The 16,936-nt window shown below is 33.2% G+C and overlaps 2 protein-coding genes across 4 annotated transcripts; both read left to right on the top strand.

Moving 5' to 3' along the window:
- The first annotated feature begins 3,281 nt into the window (after window positions 1-3,281).
- On the top strand, window positions 3,282-7,125 carry LOC112754034 (putative disease resistance RPP13-like protein 1). The gene has a single exon (XM_029293117.2). It carries the CDS (start codon window positions 3,584-3,586, stop codon window positions 6,932-6,934), a length of 3,351 nt encoding a protein of 1,116 aa, XP_029148950.1. The 5' UTR covers window positions 3,282-3,583; the 3' UTR covers window positions 6,935-7,125.
- A 666-nt stretch (window positions 7,126-7,791) lies between these two features.
- Window positions 7,792-15,875, top strand: LOC112753799 (putative disease resistance RPP13-like protein 1). 3 transcript variants are annotated; one of them, XM_072221326.1, is made up of 4 exons: window positions 10,331-14,064; window positions 14,272-14,342; window positions 14,772-14,867; window positions 15,495-15,875. In XM_072221326.1, exon 1 carries the CDS (start codon window positions 10,709-10,711, stop codon window positions 14,057-14,059), a length of 3,351 nt encoding a protein of 1,116 aa, XP_072077427.1. In that variant the 5' UTR covers window positions 10,331-10,708; the 3' UTR covers window positions 14,060-14,064; window positions 14,272-14,342; window positions 14,772-14,867; window positions 15,495-15,875. The 3 variants fall into 3 exon arrangements, with proteins under 3 accessions (XP_072077431.1, XP_072077427.1, XP_025657420.1); XM_025801635.3 differs by having other exon boundaries at window positions 15,491-15,875; XM_072221330.1 differs by lacking the exon at window positions 14,772-14,867 and having other exon boundaries at window positions 7,792-14,064; window positions 15,491-15,875.
- The last annotated feature ends 1,061 nt before the right edge of the window (window positions 15,876-16,936 follow it).

The raw sequence follows: 16,936 nt of genomic DNA, 5'->3' as shown, positions 1-16,936 counted from the left end.
GAACAGTGCAACCATCCCTCCATGCCATTGCCAAACCCCCTGATAATCCATCCGGATCCACAATAAACCATTCCTTGAAACCACAAGATCTTAATTTTCCTTCAACTTGTCGAGATTGATTTTTTGTTTCACAGATAAAACCAACCTCGGGGGAGTAGGATTTGCAAATCCCTTTAAGATTGTGGATTGTCAGGGGTCTCCCCAAACCCCGACAATTCCACGAGAGTAGTTTCATATTTCTTTGGGTGCCACTTGAAGGCTGGCACCCTCCACCGTCATAGCATCAGAGACAATATCATTGAGACAAATTTTTTTTGAAATTTCTTCAGTACCATTACCTCCACTCCTCCGTTTGAAACCTATCACAGACTTTCTGGCAAGTTGTTTCAGGTTTGGCTTTTTGTTCTCCTTTTTAAGCTTGGATATGACGTTGTTATTGTGTTGGACATTATTCACCGTTTGAAACCTATCACAGACTTTCTGGCAAGTTGTTTCAGGTTTGGCTTTTTGTTCTCCTTTTTAAGCTTGGATATGACGTTGTTATTGTGTTGGACATTATTCATGGTATAGGATATCTCCAATAGAGCATTAGAAGAAGAATTAGTATTAGTAGCCGTACCTGTATTTTCTGATTCACCCTCATTTTCTTCTCTAGAACCCGAATTAGCAGCAATTTTTTCATTATTCTGTTTTTTCTGATCATCTTGCACACTCATTTTTTAGAAACTATCAAAAAGCCAACCAGGTGGAGATTTTTTCTTCGGTTGAGCTGGAATAGAACCATCCCGAGGTTGGTTAGGATTGAAGGAAGCTCTCTTTTCAGTTAAACGCCTACCGACTTGATCTGCCTTAAGGCCATTCACCAACTTTATCTTCCTTGATATTGTTTTGGGCAGAATCATCAATAAAACATTGGCAGTTCTTAGATTCATGTCGCAATTTTGCACAATAAATACAAAACACACCTATACGTTCATAGCGTACTCCAATTTCCAGCATTTTCTGATTAGGATCAAGCAGTTTCAGTGTATCCCTCATTCTTTTATCACTGTTCAGTTCCACTTTAGCCTTCACTATGCGTGTATCGTTGCCTCTAACTTCAAATAGAGCAACATCTTCAATTTGACCAAGTCTCCCACCCAATTTTCGTCCAACCTCAAGTGTTTTGTATTGTTCAGGCAATCCCCAAAATTGTGCCCATACAGGAAAAGAAGAGATGTGATTATCCTCCATGTTTATTGATTGCTTCCATATGCAAACATGAATAACAAAACTCTTGAATAACCAAGGTGAACCTCTCTTAATTCGAGTCACATCAGAGTCATTCTCAAAGAAAAATTAAAACTGGTTCCTGGATTTTTCGACTACTCTGAATCCTTCTGGTTTATTCCATATTGCATACAGAGCTCCTTCCATGGTACCTACGGAAAAGATCCGATCTGAGAAAATTCTTCCAGACAGGCTCCGTGTACAGGCTTAAATTCCTTCGAAAACATCTTCATAAGCTAAAACGATCATGTCATCCTCCTGATCACTATCAATTATATGAGGGTTCTGTGTCTCTGATTTGTTGCTCATGGTGTAGAGAAAAACAGAATTAGTATTTAATGAGTTCAGAGAGAAATAAGATATATGGAATGGGTGAATTAGAAAACGAAATGAATTAAAAGAAGAATGAATTGGGAGAGAAAACGAAAATTAGGGAACTAAGTGGAAAAGAAAGTAAGAGAAGAAAGTAGAGGAAGATAGAAAAGACTTTGACGAAGAAAAGACAAAGAAAGGTGTAACCATGGAGGCGGCGCAGTGAAACCCTAGTAGAGCGTGAACGAACTCATAGGGCGCTGGATGAGGAGTACGTACTCCGGCTGTGACTATGTTAGAGTAGTTTTTTTTGGTGACTATATGTTAGAGTAGTTTGTAAATATTATTAAAATTAAAGTTATTTTTTTATATTTTAATTATTTTTTAATAATAAAAATATTTTAATTTTAGTAATATTTTTTAAAATATAATAATCACTACTAGAATGATTTTATTTAAAATGTGAATATATGTTATATTAAATAGTTTAATTAAATATATTAAATTATTTTTTTAAATAATTATTTTTATAAAAATACAATTTTATCAGAATGTGACGTAGTTAAATTTTTTCGAATATCTTCAAGTAAAATTGTAATTAATTCCAATTACTATTGTTAATTTGATGTTTTATTAGTTTAAATTTGAGTTTGTGTGCAATCTGAAAAAGAACTTTATATGAATAACCTACAAATTGTGTATTCACCTTTGCTTCATGTTATTAATAACTACTATCTATTATGCACCGTGCACTCTGCATGGACACTCATACGGACACGGGACACGATACGATATAGGACACGTCGACATATTAATTTTAAAATCTTATAAGATACAGGGATAAGCATACATATAAAATATAAAGTATTTTTTAGATAAATTATAATGATATTTTGATATTTTATTGATATTAAAATATAAATTAATTTTTTAATTATTTTTAATATCTTATTTTAATTATATCAAATATTTAAAATATTTTTTATTATAATAAATAATAATATATACAACATTTAAATTTATTTAAAAATATATGTTAAGAATAAAATTAAACATACTAATATTTATTAAAACACAGTTTGAACACAACTATATCGAACGAGTGTAAATAAGTATTTGTGTGCAACACACACACGAACAATTCAACTAAGTGTTTGAGCTTCATACAGTACTACATAAGAAAATCAATAACAAACAAAAGATACAAAATTAATCACTTAATCAATCCAAATTATATAAGAAAGCAGAGCCTGCAACTATAAGAAAACAAAGCTCAATGGCAATGATGTAAACTGCAAACAGCAAAGTTATCATTGTGTACTCTTTCACTTTCATTTCGACAAATTTATATTCCATGCTAAAATAATTAATAAATAAAAATTTCATTTAAAATTCCATTAAGATAAAAAGAAGCTTGAATATAATTTTTAAGATTAGTGTGATATAAATATAATTAAACATACAAAAAACCTGAAATCGTCCTACTTTGATAAAATCATCCTACAATATTGTTTTCCCCGAAAAGATGGTAAAAATTTGGACACTATTATCCCATGCTGTAATTTAATTTTTAATTTATAATCAAAATAGTCATATTTATGTAATCCATTAATCCAATATTAAATCGTCATAGTCATATAAAGCAGGTTACTGTATGAACTATGAATAGCTAATAATATCTTCCAATACAATTAAGGACCATTCACATTTGTTTTTTCTCATCAGTTGGTGGAGGATGGTCCCCACGATGTTAAAGACTTATCATTTCAATACACTTAGATTCCAAATTTCCAATAGGAAAATAAAAGTATTTTTTTTGAGAAAAAAATTAAGAAAAAGAAATTATTGCTTCAACTCAATTATTGAAGTAAGCAACACAGCGTGTACTTGGCTAAGCTACACTGCAAAGTAGAAACTTTGCGTTCTTCAGAATTCTGAGTGTTGAGTGTATACCACAACCCACTTCCCTTACCCTTTCATATACTTTCTTGATCTTGTGAAGATGGCTGCTGAACTTGTTGGAGGAGCTTTTCTCTCTTCTTTTCTCAATGTCCTTTTTGACCGCCTGTCTGACCCTGCAATCATCAACATGATGAAAGGAAAGAAGGTTGACCAGAAGCTGCTTCAAAAGCTGGAGACCATTTTGAGTGTGGTTGAAGCTGTGCTGAATGATGCTGAGAGGAAACAGATTTCTAACCCTGCTGTCAAGGGGTGGCTTGAAAATCTCCAAGATGCTGTCTATGATGCTGATGACTTGCTGGACGAAATCGCCACCAAAGCTGCCACTCGGAAGGATCCACCACCAGGTAACTTCCTGTCTCGCCTTCTTAATTTGCAAGATAGGGAGATGGTTACTAGGATTGAAAAAATCATTGCTAGACGACAAGATATTGCAAATCACAAAGATATCCTTGGTCTAGAAAAGGCTATAAAGAATAATCACATGTCAGGGAGAATTGAATCAACCTCTCTTGTTCAAAAGTCTGATGTTTTTGTTGGTAGGGACCAAGAGAGGGAGGGTATGGTCAAGTTGTTGTTGGATGATAGTAATGATGGTGAACTATCTGTGATCCCCATCTGGGGCATGGGTGGGATCGGAAAAACTACTTTGGCTCAATTGGTTTTCAATGATGAAAGAGTGCAGCAAAGGTTTAATGTTAAAACATGGGTTTGTGTTGGGGAAGAATTTGATGTTCTTAAGGTGACTAAAACTGTGGTAGAGAAAGCAACTTCTCGTCCTTGTAACTTGAATGATTTAGATTCAGTTCAGCTTTGGTTGAAGAATGAGCTAGCAGGGAAGAGTTTCTTGGTTGTTTTGGATGACATGTGGAGTAACAATTATATGGCTTGGAAAAAGTTGCTAACTCCTTTTCAATGTGGAACTGAGGCAGGGAAGCATGGAGGTAAGATTCTTGTGACAACTCGTTATGAAAAGATTGCAAATATGGTCAAAAGTCATGACCATCAAGCCCACAATTTGAGTGTGTTGAATGATGAAGATTGTTGGTCATTGTTGGCAAATCTCACCTTGCTTTCTAAAGACTGTTTAGGTTTTGAAAATGTAGGGAGAGAAATCGTTAAAAAGTGTAAAGGATTACCTCTGGCTGTTCAAACACTTGGGAGCTTACTAAGTACCAAAGATGATGAAAGGGATTGGAATGATATTTTGAACAATGAAATTTGGGATTTTTCTGAAGAGGAAAGTGAGATTCTGCCTGCGTTGAGGATCAGTTATTACCACCTTCCTTCGTACTTAAAACGTTGTTTTGTTTATTGTTCTTTGTATCCCAAGGACTATGTGTTTGATAGAGATGAATTGATGTTATTGTGGATGGCAGAAGGTATTTTGCAACAACCAAGGAGCGGAAGCACTTTAGAAGAAGTTGGTTATCAATATTTTGATGATTTAGCTTCAAGATCATTTTTTCAACCTTCTAATAATGCTCATGTAAATTCATTTGTGATGCACGACCTCATGCATGATTTAGCGACATTCTATGGTGGCAAGTTCTATTTTAGAACCTTTGAACTCAAAAATGTACTCAGGCATGATGCCAAAACTCGTCATTTGTCATATGCCCTTTGCAGCAATGATTCAATCTCAAAGATTGTGGAAGTATGTGATAGTTTAAAGCATGCAAGGACATTGCTGAAAATCAATTTGGGTACATATCATGGATTCTCAAAGGGAATAATCGATCCTTGTCACCTTCTAGAACAAATGAAGTGCTTACGAGTTTTGTCATTTAAATCCCTCTCCCGTGAGGAAGACTTGTTGCACGACTCGATTGGTGAATTGATTCATTTGCGTTATTTAGATCTTTCTAACACATTTGTCGTAGCATTGCCCGAGTCATTGTGTGATTTGTACAATTTACAAACTTTGAAGTTGAGCAACTGTAAGAACCTTAAAAAGCTTCCCTCCAACATGCAAAATCTTGTGAATTTGCGACATCTTGATATTGAAGACACTGAACTGGAAGAGATGCCAAAAGGTATGGGAAAATTAAAAGAGTTGCAGACTCTGACTTGCTATATTGTTGGCAACCATGAAGAGAATGGGGCTGGGGACTTGGGAGAACTTGTAAATCTTGGAGGGTCATTTCGGATTGAGAAGATAGAGAATGTGGTGAACAGCAATGAAGCTTGGAAGGCAAGGATGGTTGATAAGAAATATATCAGTTCTTTATGTTTGAAGTGGTCAGCAGGTGAAGATAGTGAAATGGTTGATTCCCAAATGGAGAAAGATGTACTTGCCAAATTAGAACCTCACAAAGACCTGAAAGAACTAACAATCACGGGTTACAGGGGTACCATGTTTCCAGATTGGGTAGGGAAGTCTTGGTACCACAAGATGACTGTGTTGGAGCTGAGTGGATGCGGGAATTGTTGGGTGCTTCCTTCACTTGGACAGTTGCCCTCTCTAGAGAGCCTGTTAATTTCGAACTTGGACATGGTGAAGAGGATTGGTGGTGAATTCTACAAGGATGATGGAAGTGATCATCATCAGGAGACACCTTTCCGATCCCTTAAAACTCTTGATATTTCAAGAATGCCTTGCTGGGAGGAATGGGAGTCGTTTGAATGTGATGACGATGATGCACCATTTCCTCAACTTAAGGTGCTCATGATAAAGAAGTGTCCTAAGTTAAGAGGAGATTTGCCCACTTTCCTTCCATCTTTGAAGGCACTCTGGATTTTTGGATGTAAGCAGCTTGGTTGTTATCTGCCAAGAGCTCCCATCATACGCAAATTAAGAATATTTGGCAAACAAGAAGCAAGAATGCGGGACATAGCACTTTCCACGTTGGAACAAGTTTCAGTTAATGGAGAGCAACAGGTGGAATACGTGTTCAATGCCATGACTCACACTCAACCAACCTCTCTCACATGGCTAGAAATCTCAAACTGCTCATCAGCCATATCATTTCCAGGGGATTCTTTGCCCCCTTCATTGCAACATCTGTCCATCAAGAATTGCATGAATGTAAAATTCCCAATGCAACACCAACAACATCACTCGCTACAGAGTTTAGAAATAGACAACAGCTGCAATTCACTGACATCGTTCGCATTGCTAGCGTTCCCAAATCTCAAATATCTGACAATCCAAAGACGTGAAAATTTGACCTCTCTGGAGGTGTCACAGTCCTTCCCACAATTATCAATTTCAGGCTGCTCCAAGCTGGAGAACATAAGGCTTCCTGTCTCTTTAAGTCAACTCATCATCAATAAATGTCCGTTATTGGAGGAACGCATACAGAAGAAGTACCCCTACATTTGGCCAACCATTTCCCACATCCCATACATTTATGTTAATGGGAAACGGATTCGCAATAACTCAACATCTTAAAAATGCTCTTATCATTCTATACTCTTTGGGCATGCTTAAAGAAAGATCTTGTAGAGTAATTGAGTTATTTGTTTCCAATTTCTTAATGTAGAAGATCTTAAGAATGTGTTTGGAATGACAACAATTAGAATTCACAATAATGAAATTCTTTTTCATATTTTGGAACAAATAAAAAAATTGATTCTAATTCATTCCAGAGTTGGGAATTCTCATGTTTACTGCATTTATATAATGGAATTCTTGTATGAAGTAATTATTTGCTGGATGAGTACATGGACAAGGAGCTAGGCATAAAGTTGAACTTTCTTGCACATTCAGAAACTTCAACCTGGACCACTCTTAGAGGTATAAGGCTACACTGCATTACTCTTATATTTCATAACATTTCTTATACAATATACCTTCTCATACACCTTTCATAATCATTGTGAATAAGGATTTTACTTCTGCTACATCCAAGTATGTACAACCATCACATGAGCATGGTGTTACCTATTTTAATGGGAGACAAGCAAATAAGTAAGCACAGGCATTGAATTTTCTTGTGTCTTTTTCCAATTTTCCACAAAATTCTTAGATTGTTGCTTTTTTTTTAACCCCCTGATAGCATGGAAAAACTTGGTAATTTGGAGCAAGTAATGTTGAAAGCTAGGCTGAGTGGCTGATATGATGATCTCAAAACAATGTTGCTCAACTCAAGGAAGAAGAAATGAATTCTAAGGCATTTCTTTGAGTAAGTTTTAAGTTTTGAGTAGTATTACTGTTATTTTATTATATGTTGTTGTTTTATCCCATAATTATGCATGATGCAGTCCTGAACAGGTGGCATGGCTTATAAGCAGAAACAAATGGCCATCTTTTTTTTTTTATTATTCTTTTTGGTCAGAGTGAGAGATTAGAGATTTTGGCCATAATATTATATATAAACTACATACAGCATAGACATGCTTTGTTCTAATTCTAAGTACAAATGCAATGTTTATTAGAAGGTTATAATTTTGTTAATTCAAAGATTCCGTATACTATCTTAGTATTAGTTTCTGTTGAATAAAGAAACTAACTGTGACGGCGGAAACATTTATGGTTTAGTTTCTAATGGCGGAAACTAACTGTTGAATAAAGAAATGGATGATGTGGAACAGAATTTCGCACAGACAGATAGACCAATCAAAATGCAACAAGAACGATTTCATGTCTTCATCATTTCATTCTATTTTAAGTATAGTTGATATATGGAATAATGAAATACTAGACTATATTGTGGAGCCAAGTTAAGTCATTTCATGAACTTATTAGTTTGTTCATTAGATCGTTTAAGTAATTGTCGGAGGTTCTAATCTGGGCTTGTGCATGCAGCAATTCATTGATCAACGACAAATATTTAAATATAATTCCAATTTGTGATGGATTAGTCATTTACCTTTTGGGTTAAAAAATATTGTGAGAAACCAAAAAATTAAGAAAAATCTAAATTCAATTTAAAAAATAAAATAAAAATATCATTACAAAAATTCATTACATAAAAACTAAAAAATAAATTGTGAGAAAGAAGTTTAGAAATGTCTGCTTAATCATTGAATTTGAACAAAAAAGAAAACTGTTTTTTGTAAATAGTAAAATTAGAAGATGAGTGAATATTTTTACTAGATTTAGAAAAAAAAAGTGAATTGCATATGATAAAAAAAATTTGTAATTTTTTTATTGAAAAAAATATTATTCACTTTTCACTATAATATTATCCAACAAAATTATCTTGAAAAAATGACTAAAACATGTTAGATTCTATGTAACAATAACATAAAAAGCGTCTTAAGAACATATCAATATAATTTTATTCTGGATAGAATATAGTTTTTGTCCTTAATATTTTAAAAAAATAGCCATAATGTTTAATTTATTTAATTTTATTCTTAATATTTTCGATAAGCTTCAATTTTATTTTTACCATCAAATTTTTAATAGTCAATATGTAATCAATTTTTTTCTTCTAATTTTATTAATTTTTCTCTGTATTTGTCTCCGTTAAACAATATAGTTTCCCTCTAATAAAGATAAATATTAAGAATTGTTTTGTGTATTTTAAAATAGATACTAAAGTGTCAAATATTAAAAATATGAGAAACTAATATTGATAATTACTTTAGATTTTTTTTGTTAAACTATATAAATGCTTATCAACTGTATTTAAACCAAAATATGTTTTTATCTTGACTTCATTATTAGAAAATACTTATAGGTACTCTCTATAATTAAAAAATTCTTAATCGGCTCCAAATTATTTAAGTAATTAGTCTCCAATAAAACATAAAATGCAAGTCATTGCTAGACTAGAAGAAAACATATTTGCAAGATAGAAAGATGGTTACTAAAATTGAAGAAATCATTGCTAGACTAGAAGATATTGCAAGTCATAAAGTTATTCTTGGTCTAGAAAAGATTTCAATGAAGAGCATGTCAGGGATAATTGAATCAATATAATTCAGAATTCATTTTGCATCTTCCCTTAGCTCTATTTTTCTCTCTACTCTCCTCACTCACTGCATGCACTTCCCGTCCCTGAATCGAGGTTTCTACAAATCACAAATTTAATAAAATATATAGAATAGAATACACATATTAACACCAATTAGTACACTAATATATGATATAAAGTAATTCGCTAATATATAGAACTGTAACCCTCAGAAATCCACAATTTATAAAAGCTGAACCTATTTAACTCAAGGGGATATATATTATATATCTAATAAAAATAATTAATTGATGTAAAAGAAATACTTTTTTTTTCTTTCTGACATTCAAATTTGCATAATTAACCGTATGTTTTTTAATACGACAATCAGAATTAAATTGAAAATTATTAATTACAGTTTACGATATCGTTATCTATAAATTTTTAGTTATCAATTATTAATTACTTTTTAACTACTTCTTGCTGTGAAATAGTTTTTTAATACTTTTAAATTAAAATATATGATTGAAGATCTCTTAAGAGTTAATTAGTATATGCATTGCACTGAATAATTATTCAAATAAATTCTTAAAAACTTTTAAAATTAGACAATTTAATCCTTACATTTTAAAATATACAAATAGTCTCTGATATCTATTTTCACAAAAAAGATACATATTAGAGACTGATTTGTGTATTTTAAAACTTAAACATTGAAGTGTCAGATATTATAAATTTCAGTAATTAATTTGAATAATTACTTTAGAATTTTTTGTTAAACTATGTAAATGCTTATCAACTGTATTTAAACCAAAATATGCTTATCGTGATTTTATTATTAAAAAATACTTATAATAATTTTCTATAATTCGAAAATTTTTAACAAATCTTAAATAATTTAAGTAATTGGTCCCAACAAAAAATATAAAAAGCAATTTTATGTTGAAATTATTTTATAAAAAGGTAGCAGATGCGTGCATTGTAGTATGTGACAAAATAAAGAGAAGTGAACAATTTTTTATGGTATAAGAAGCACTAGTAATGGTAGGTGGGTTAATAAATAAATGTACAAGTGGATATTGTTAAACATTTTGCAGCTAAAGATCCGTTGTTTAAAAAATGGAAGAACGAAGACCAAATGCTCCGAAAGCATCTCACAGCTTCGGAGCAAGACAATAAGAATTATAATAATATCAGCATGCACCACATTACAATAATATTTCACTGAACTGCTACCACTTTCATACTCTGTGTTTATGAGAGAATTCTGAGTTTTGAGTGCATACACAAACCGCTTCCTTTTCCTTCTTGCTCTTGTGAACATGGCTGCTGAACTTGTTGGAGGAGCTTTTCTCTCTTCTTTTCTCAATGTTCTTTTTGATCGGCTGTCCGACCCGGCAATCATCAACATGATGAAAGGAAAGAAGGTTGACCAGAAGCTGCTTCAAAAGCTGGAGACCATTTTGAATGTGGTTGAAGCTGTGCTGAATGATGCTGAGAAGAAACAGATTTCTAACCCTGCTGTCAAGAGGTGGCTTGAAAATCTCCATGATGCTGTCTATGATGCTGATGACTTGTTGGATGAAATCGCCACCAAAGCTGCCACTCGGAAGGATCCACCAGCAGGTAACTTCCTGTCCCGCTTTCTCAATTCGCAAGATAGGAAGATGGTTACTAGGATTGAAGAAATCATTGCTAGACTACAAGATATTGCAAGTCATAAAGATATCCTTGGTCTAGAAAAGATTTCAGTGAAGAACATGTCAGGGAGAATTGAATCAACATCTCTTGTTCAAAAATCTGATGTTTTTGTTGGTAGGGACCAAGAGAGGGAGGATATAGTCAAATTGTTGTTGGATGATAGTAATGATGGTAAACTATCTGTGATCCCCATTTGGGGCATGGGTGGGATTGGAAAAACTACTTTGGCTCAATGGGTTTTCAATGATGACAGAGTGCAGCAAAAATTTGATGTTAAAACATGGGTTTGTGTTGGGGAAGAATTTGATGTTCTTAAGGTGACTAAAACTGTGGTAGAGAAAGCAACTTCTGGTCCTTGTAACTTGAATGATTTAGATTCAGTTCAGCTTTGGTTGAAGAATGAGCTAGCAAAAAAGAGTTTCTTGGTTGTTTTGGATGACATGTGGAGTAACAATTATATGGCTTGGAAAAAGTTGCTAACTCCTTTTCAATGTGGAACTGAGGCAGGGAGGCATGGAGGTAAGATTCTTGTGACAACTCGTGATGAAAAGATTGCAAATATGGTCAAAAGTCATCACCATCAAGCCCACAATTTGAGTGTGTTGAATGATGAAGATTGTTGGTCATTGTTTGCAAATCTTGCCTTGCTTTCTAAAGACCGTTTAGGTTTTGAAAAAGTAGGGAGAGAAATCGTTAAAAAATGTAGAGGATTACCTTTGGCTGTTCAAACACTTGGGAGCTTACTAAGTACCAAAGATGATGAAAGGGACTGGAATGATATTTTGAACAATGAAATTTGGGAATTTTCTGAAGAGGAAAGTGATATTCTTCCTGCGTTGAGGATCAGTTATTACCATCTTCCTTCGTACTTAAAACGCTGTTTTGTTTATTGTTCTTTGTATCCCAAGGACTATGAGTTTGATAGAGATGAATTGATGTTATTGTGGATGGCAGAAGGTTTTTTGCAACAACCAAGGAGTGGAAGCATTTTAGAAGAAGTTGGTTATGAATATTTTAATGATTTAGCTTCAAGATCATTTTTTCAACATTCTAATGATGGTTATGAAAATTCATTTGTGATGCACGACCTGATGCATGATTTGGCAACATTCTATGGTGGAAAGTTCTATTTTAGAACCATTGAACTCAAAAATGTACTCAAGCATGATACTAAAACTCGTCATTTGTCATATGGTCTTCGCAATGATTCAGTCTCAAAGATCATGGATGTATGTGAAAGTTTAAAGCATGCGAGGACATTGATGCAAATCAATTTGGATAGACGTGATGATTTCTCAGTGAGAATAATCGATCCTTGTCACCTGCTAGAAGAACTGAAGTGCTTACGAGTATTGTCATTTAAATCCTTTTCGCATGAGGAAGACTTGTTGCACGATTCAATTGGTGAATTGATTCATTTGCGTTATTTAGATCTTTCTTACACATCAGTTGTAACATTGCCTGACTCATTGTGTGATTTGTACAATTTACAAACTTTGAAGTTGAGCAACTGTAAGAAACTTAAAAAGCTTCCCTCCAACATGCAAAATCTTGTGAATTTGCGTCATCTTGATATTAAAGGCACTGAACTGGAAGAGATGCCAAAAGGTATGGGAAAATTAAAAGACTTGCAGATTCTGCGTTACTATATTGTTGGCAAGCATGAAGAGAATGGTGTTGGGGAATTGGGAGAACTTGTAAATCTTGGAGGGTCATTTCGGATTGAGAAATTGGAGAATGTGGTTAACAGCAGGGAAGCTTGGAGGGCAAGGATGGTTGATAAGAAATACATGAGTGAATTATGTTTGGAGTGGTCATCAGGTGAAGATAGTGAGATGGTTGATTCCCAAATCGAAAAAGATATACTTGCCAAATTAGAACCTCACAAAGGCCTGAAAGAACTAAGAATGAAGGGTTACAGGGGTACCATGTTTCCAGATTGGGTAGGGCAGTCTTTGTACCACAACATAACTGAGTTGGTGCTGAGTGGATGCGAGAATTGTTGGGTGCTTCCTTCACTTGGACAATTACCCTCTCTAGAGTGGCTGGAAATTTCAGATTTTGACAAGGTGAAGATGATTGGTGGTGAATTCTACAAGGATGATGGAACTGATCATCATTGCGAAATACCCTTCCGATCCCTTAAAACTCTTTTTATTTCAGGAATGCCTTGCTGGGAGAAATGGGAGTCGTTTGAATGTGATGACGATGATGCACCATTTCCTCAACTTGAGGTGCTCAGTATATGGGATTGTCCTAAGTTAAGAGGAGATTTTCCCACTTTCCTTCCATCTTTGAAGGATCTCGGCATTGCACGATGCGAGCAGCTTGGTTGTTATCTGCCAAGAGCTCCCATCATTCGCCAATTAAGAATATTTGACATACAAGAAGCAAGAATGCGGGACGTACCACTTTCCACATTGGAATCACTATCGATTAGTGGAGAGCAACAGGTGGAGTACGTGTTCAATGCCATGACCCGCACCCAACCAACCTCTCTCACATGGCTAAAAATCTCAAACTGCTCATCAGCCATATCATTTCCAGGGGATTCTTTGCCCCCTTCATTGCTATCTCTGTACATCATAGATTGCAAGAATGTTGAATTCCCAATGCAACACCAACAACATCACTCACTACAGAGCTTACATATATACAACAGCTGCGATTCACTTACATCCTTTGCATTGCCAGCATTCCCAAATCTCAAATATATGAGAGTCCAAAGATGTGAAAATTTGACATCTCTCGAGGTGTCACAGTCACGGTCCCTTCAAGACTTATCAGTTTCAGATTGCTCCAAGCTGGAGAACATAAGGCTGCCTGCCACTTTAAGTCAACTCAGAATTAATAAATGTCCGTTGTTGGACGAACGCATACAGAAGAAGGACCCCCACATTTGGCCAATCATTTCCCACATCTCCTACATTTCTGTTAATGGGAAATGGATTCGCAATGACTCAACATCTTAAAACTGGTACTGTTTTTCTCTCTCTATTCCAAACCCACTTCATCTTCTCCAACACCATATTCATTCTCTCCTACATAATCTTTATTTTATTCCAATTTTGTACTCCATCGAAAAACTGTTAGCTTTTTTATGATACACTATCAATTTTGGATTTTTTTTCCTCCCCATTTAACTGTTTTACCCATTTATTTATTTCCTCTTTCTTTTTCATAGGGACATCCAATGATACACTATCTTCTGGGACTCGTGAATTTGTTGCATTGGGGTGCTGCACCTCCGTTCTTGTAAGGATGCTTCTATTTCTCTAAACTCTATTTGAATTTAATGTTTAAGTTTGTCATGTACTTTGCTTTTTTACCTGTTGAAACTTAAAGGGTTCCTGGAGAATTAATTGCCATTGCAGTACAAGTTTGACATTAAAAATGCTCTTATCATCCTATACTCTTCAAAGTCTCGTGTGAAATCTGCAATAAAGATATAGGAAAATCTTTGTGACGCTTAAAGAAAGATCTTGTAGAGTAATTAAGTTATTTGTTTCAAATTTCTTAATGTAAAAGATCTTAAGAATATATTTGGAATGACAACAATTAGAATTCACAGTAATGAAATTCTTTTTCATATTTTGGAACAAACAAAAAAATTGATTCTAATTCATTGGAGAGTTCAAAATTCTCACGTTTACTCCATTTATATATTGGAATTCTTGTATGTAGTAATTATTTGCTGGTTGAGTACATGGACAAGGAGCTAGGTATATAGTTGAACTTTCTTGTTGCAAACAGAAACTTCAACCTGGACCATTCTTAGAGGTATAATCCTACACTGCATTACTCTTATGATTCATAACATATCTTACACAATATACCTTCTCATACACTTTCCATAAGACCATAACCATTGTGATTAAGGATTTTCCTTTTGCTACATCCAAGTATCAAGTATGTACAACCATCACATGGTGTGACCTATTTTAATGGGATCATAAGCAAATAAGTAAGCACAAGCATTGAATTTTCTTGTGTCTTTTTTCAATTTTTCACAAAATCCTTAGATTGTTGATGTTTTCTTACCCCCTGATAGCATGGAAAAACTTGTTAATCTGGAGTAAGTAATGTTGAAAGCTAGGCTGAGTGGCTGATATGATGATCTCAAAACAATGTTGCTCAACTCAACCAAGAATTTTTTTTTGGGTCAGTGAGAGATTAGGCATTTTCGGCCATAATGTTATACATGAACTACATGCAGCATAGACATACTTTGTTCTAATTCTAAGTGCAAATGCAATGTTTATTACAAGGTTATAATTTTGTTCATTCAAAGATCATCCCTCATTTTATTATCTTAGTATTAGTTTCTGTTGAATGAAGAAACTTACTTTTTTGTGACAGCAAACATTTATGGTTTAGTTTCTAATGAGTTTGTTTTTGGACAGCAAGATTGCAAGAAACAAATTGGATCAAGTTGGAGTAAGCGGAATTCATGGAAGACATCATTCTCGACAAAATCAAAAGAAGAAATGGATGATGTAGAACAGAATTTTGCAAGGATAGATAGACCAATCAAAATGCAACAAGAACACCTTCAATTATTCTTTTTTTTTTTTTTCCTTTAAGAGTTTTCATTTCTTCATCATTTCATTCTATTTAAGGATAGTTGATATATGAAAGACTAAACTATATTATGGAGCCATCTTATTGAAATCTAACTCATTTCATGAACTTTATATGTGTAAGTTAAGCTAATTGATTATTGCAAGTGAAATAATGAAATATCTCCCAAATGCTATACTTTATGAGTATCTTTAATTTGTTTTTGAATATGCGTTCCTTCTAAATTATTTTTATTATAGTAAATATATATTTTATATTATTAGAGGTGCCATTTTTATTCTTATTTTACCATATTTATTTTTTTAGTTAGGAATAATAAGTGTGCTTATAGTAATTTTTGGTGTATATATAATATTAGCTATTATTTTATGTAATTAGTTTAAAAAGATTTATATTTAGAAGAAATATAGATTTGTATAGCAAATAATATGATGTACATAATCCATATATTTTTAAATTTGTAATCAGAAAGTATTTGTTTACTTTTATATATTATATCTAATAATTTAATTTGGCCTTAAACAATCAAAATATTGACAAGTTATTAGTTCAAATATAAAATTTAATAGGCTATATAAAAAGTACTTTAATATTCAACTTGGTTATTGTTAATAGGTATTACTTAAAAATAATAACAGTATACTAACTAATTTATTGGTAAAATAATTTTTTTAATTAAGTTATCAATACATTCATTATTAAAACACTATATATCTTTTTACTAATAAATTATCAATGCCCTAATATTTTAAATATTTTTCTTAAACTTAATTTGTAAATGTCAGTCCCTATATATTTTGTCTAACTCCACCTCTGCAAGCGGGACTACTAAATTTGTGTTACTTGTTTCTAGGTCATAGTCAAAGAATTTCATGAATTTTAAGTTGAGTTTTGAACTTTGATACTAAAAAAATATCAGCTGGTCAAGAAAAATACTCTTTTTTGTTCGTTTATCAATTTTTTTTTTATGAGTTAACGTTGAAGCAAAAGCCAAGTATCCAAACACTTTAAGATGACTAATATTTGTATCTTTACCAAATAAGATAACATAAGGGGTTTTATTTTTTAAAACTGGAGTTGTAAGTTTATTAATTAAATGAACAGCTAAACCAATAACAAATTCTAAAAAATTTTTTAGCAAAGACCATTGAAACATTAATGCTCTTGCAATGTTAAGAATATGTTGGTGTTTTCGCTCAACAATACCATTTTGTTGAGGTGTCTCAACACATGATGTTTGATGCACTATACCCTATGAATTATAAAAA

Source organism: Arachis hypogaea, chromosome 2 (assembly GCF_003086295.3).
Source record: "Arachis hypogaea cultivar Tifrunner chromosome 2, arahy.Tifrunner.gnm2.J5K5, whole genome shotgun sequence".
Taxonomy (NCBI): Eukaryota; Viridiplantae; Streptophyta; class Magnoliopsida; order Fabales; family Fabaceae; genus Arachis; species Arachis hypogaea.
This window is presented reverse-complemented; position numbering and strand designations above follow the sequence as displayed.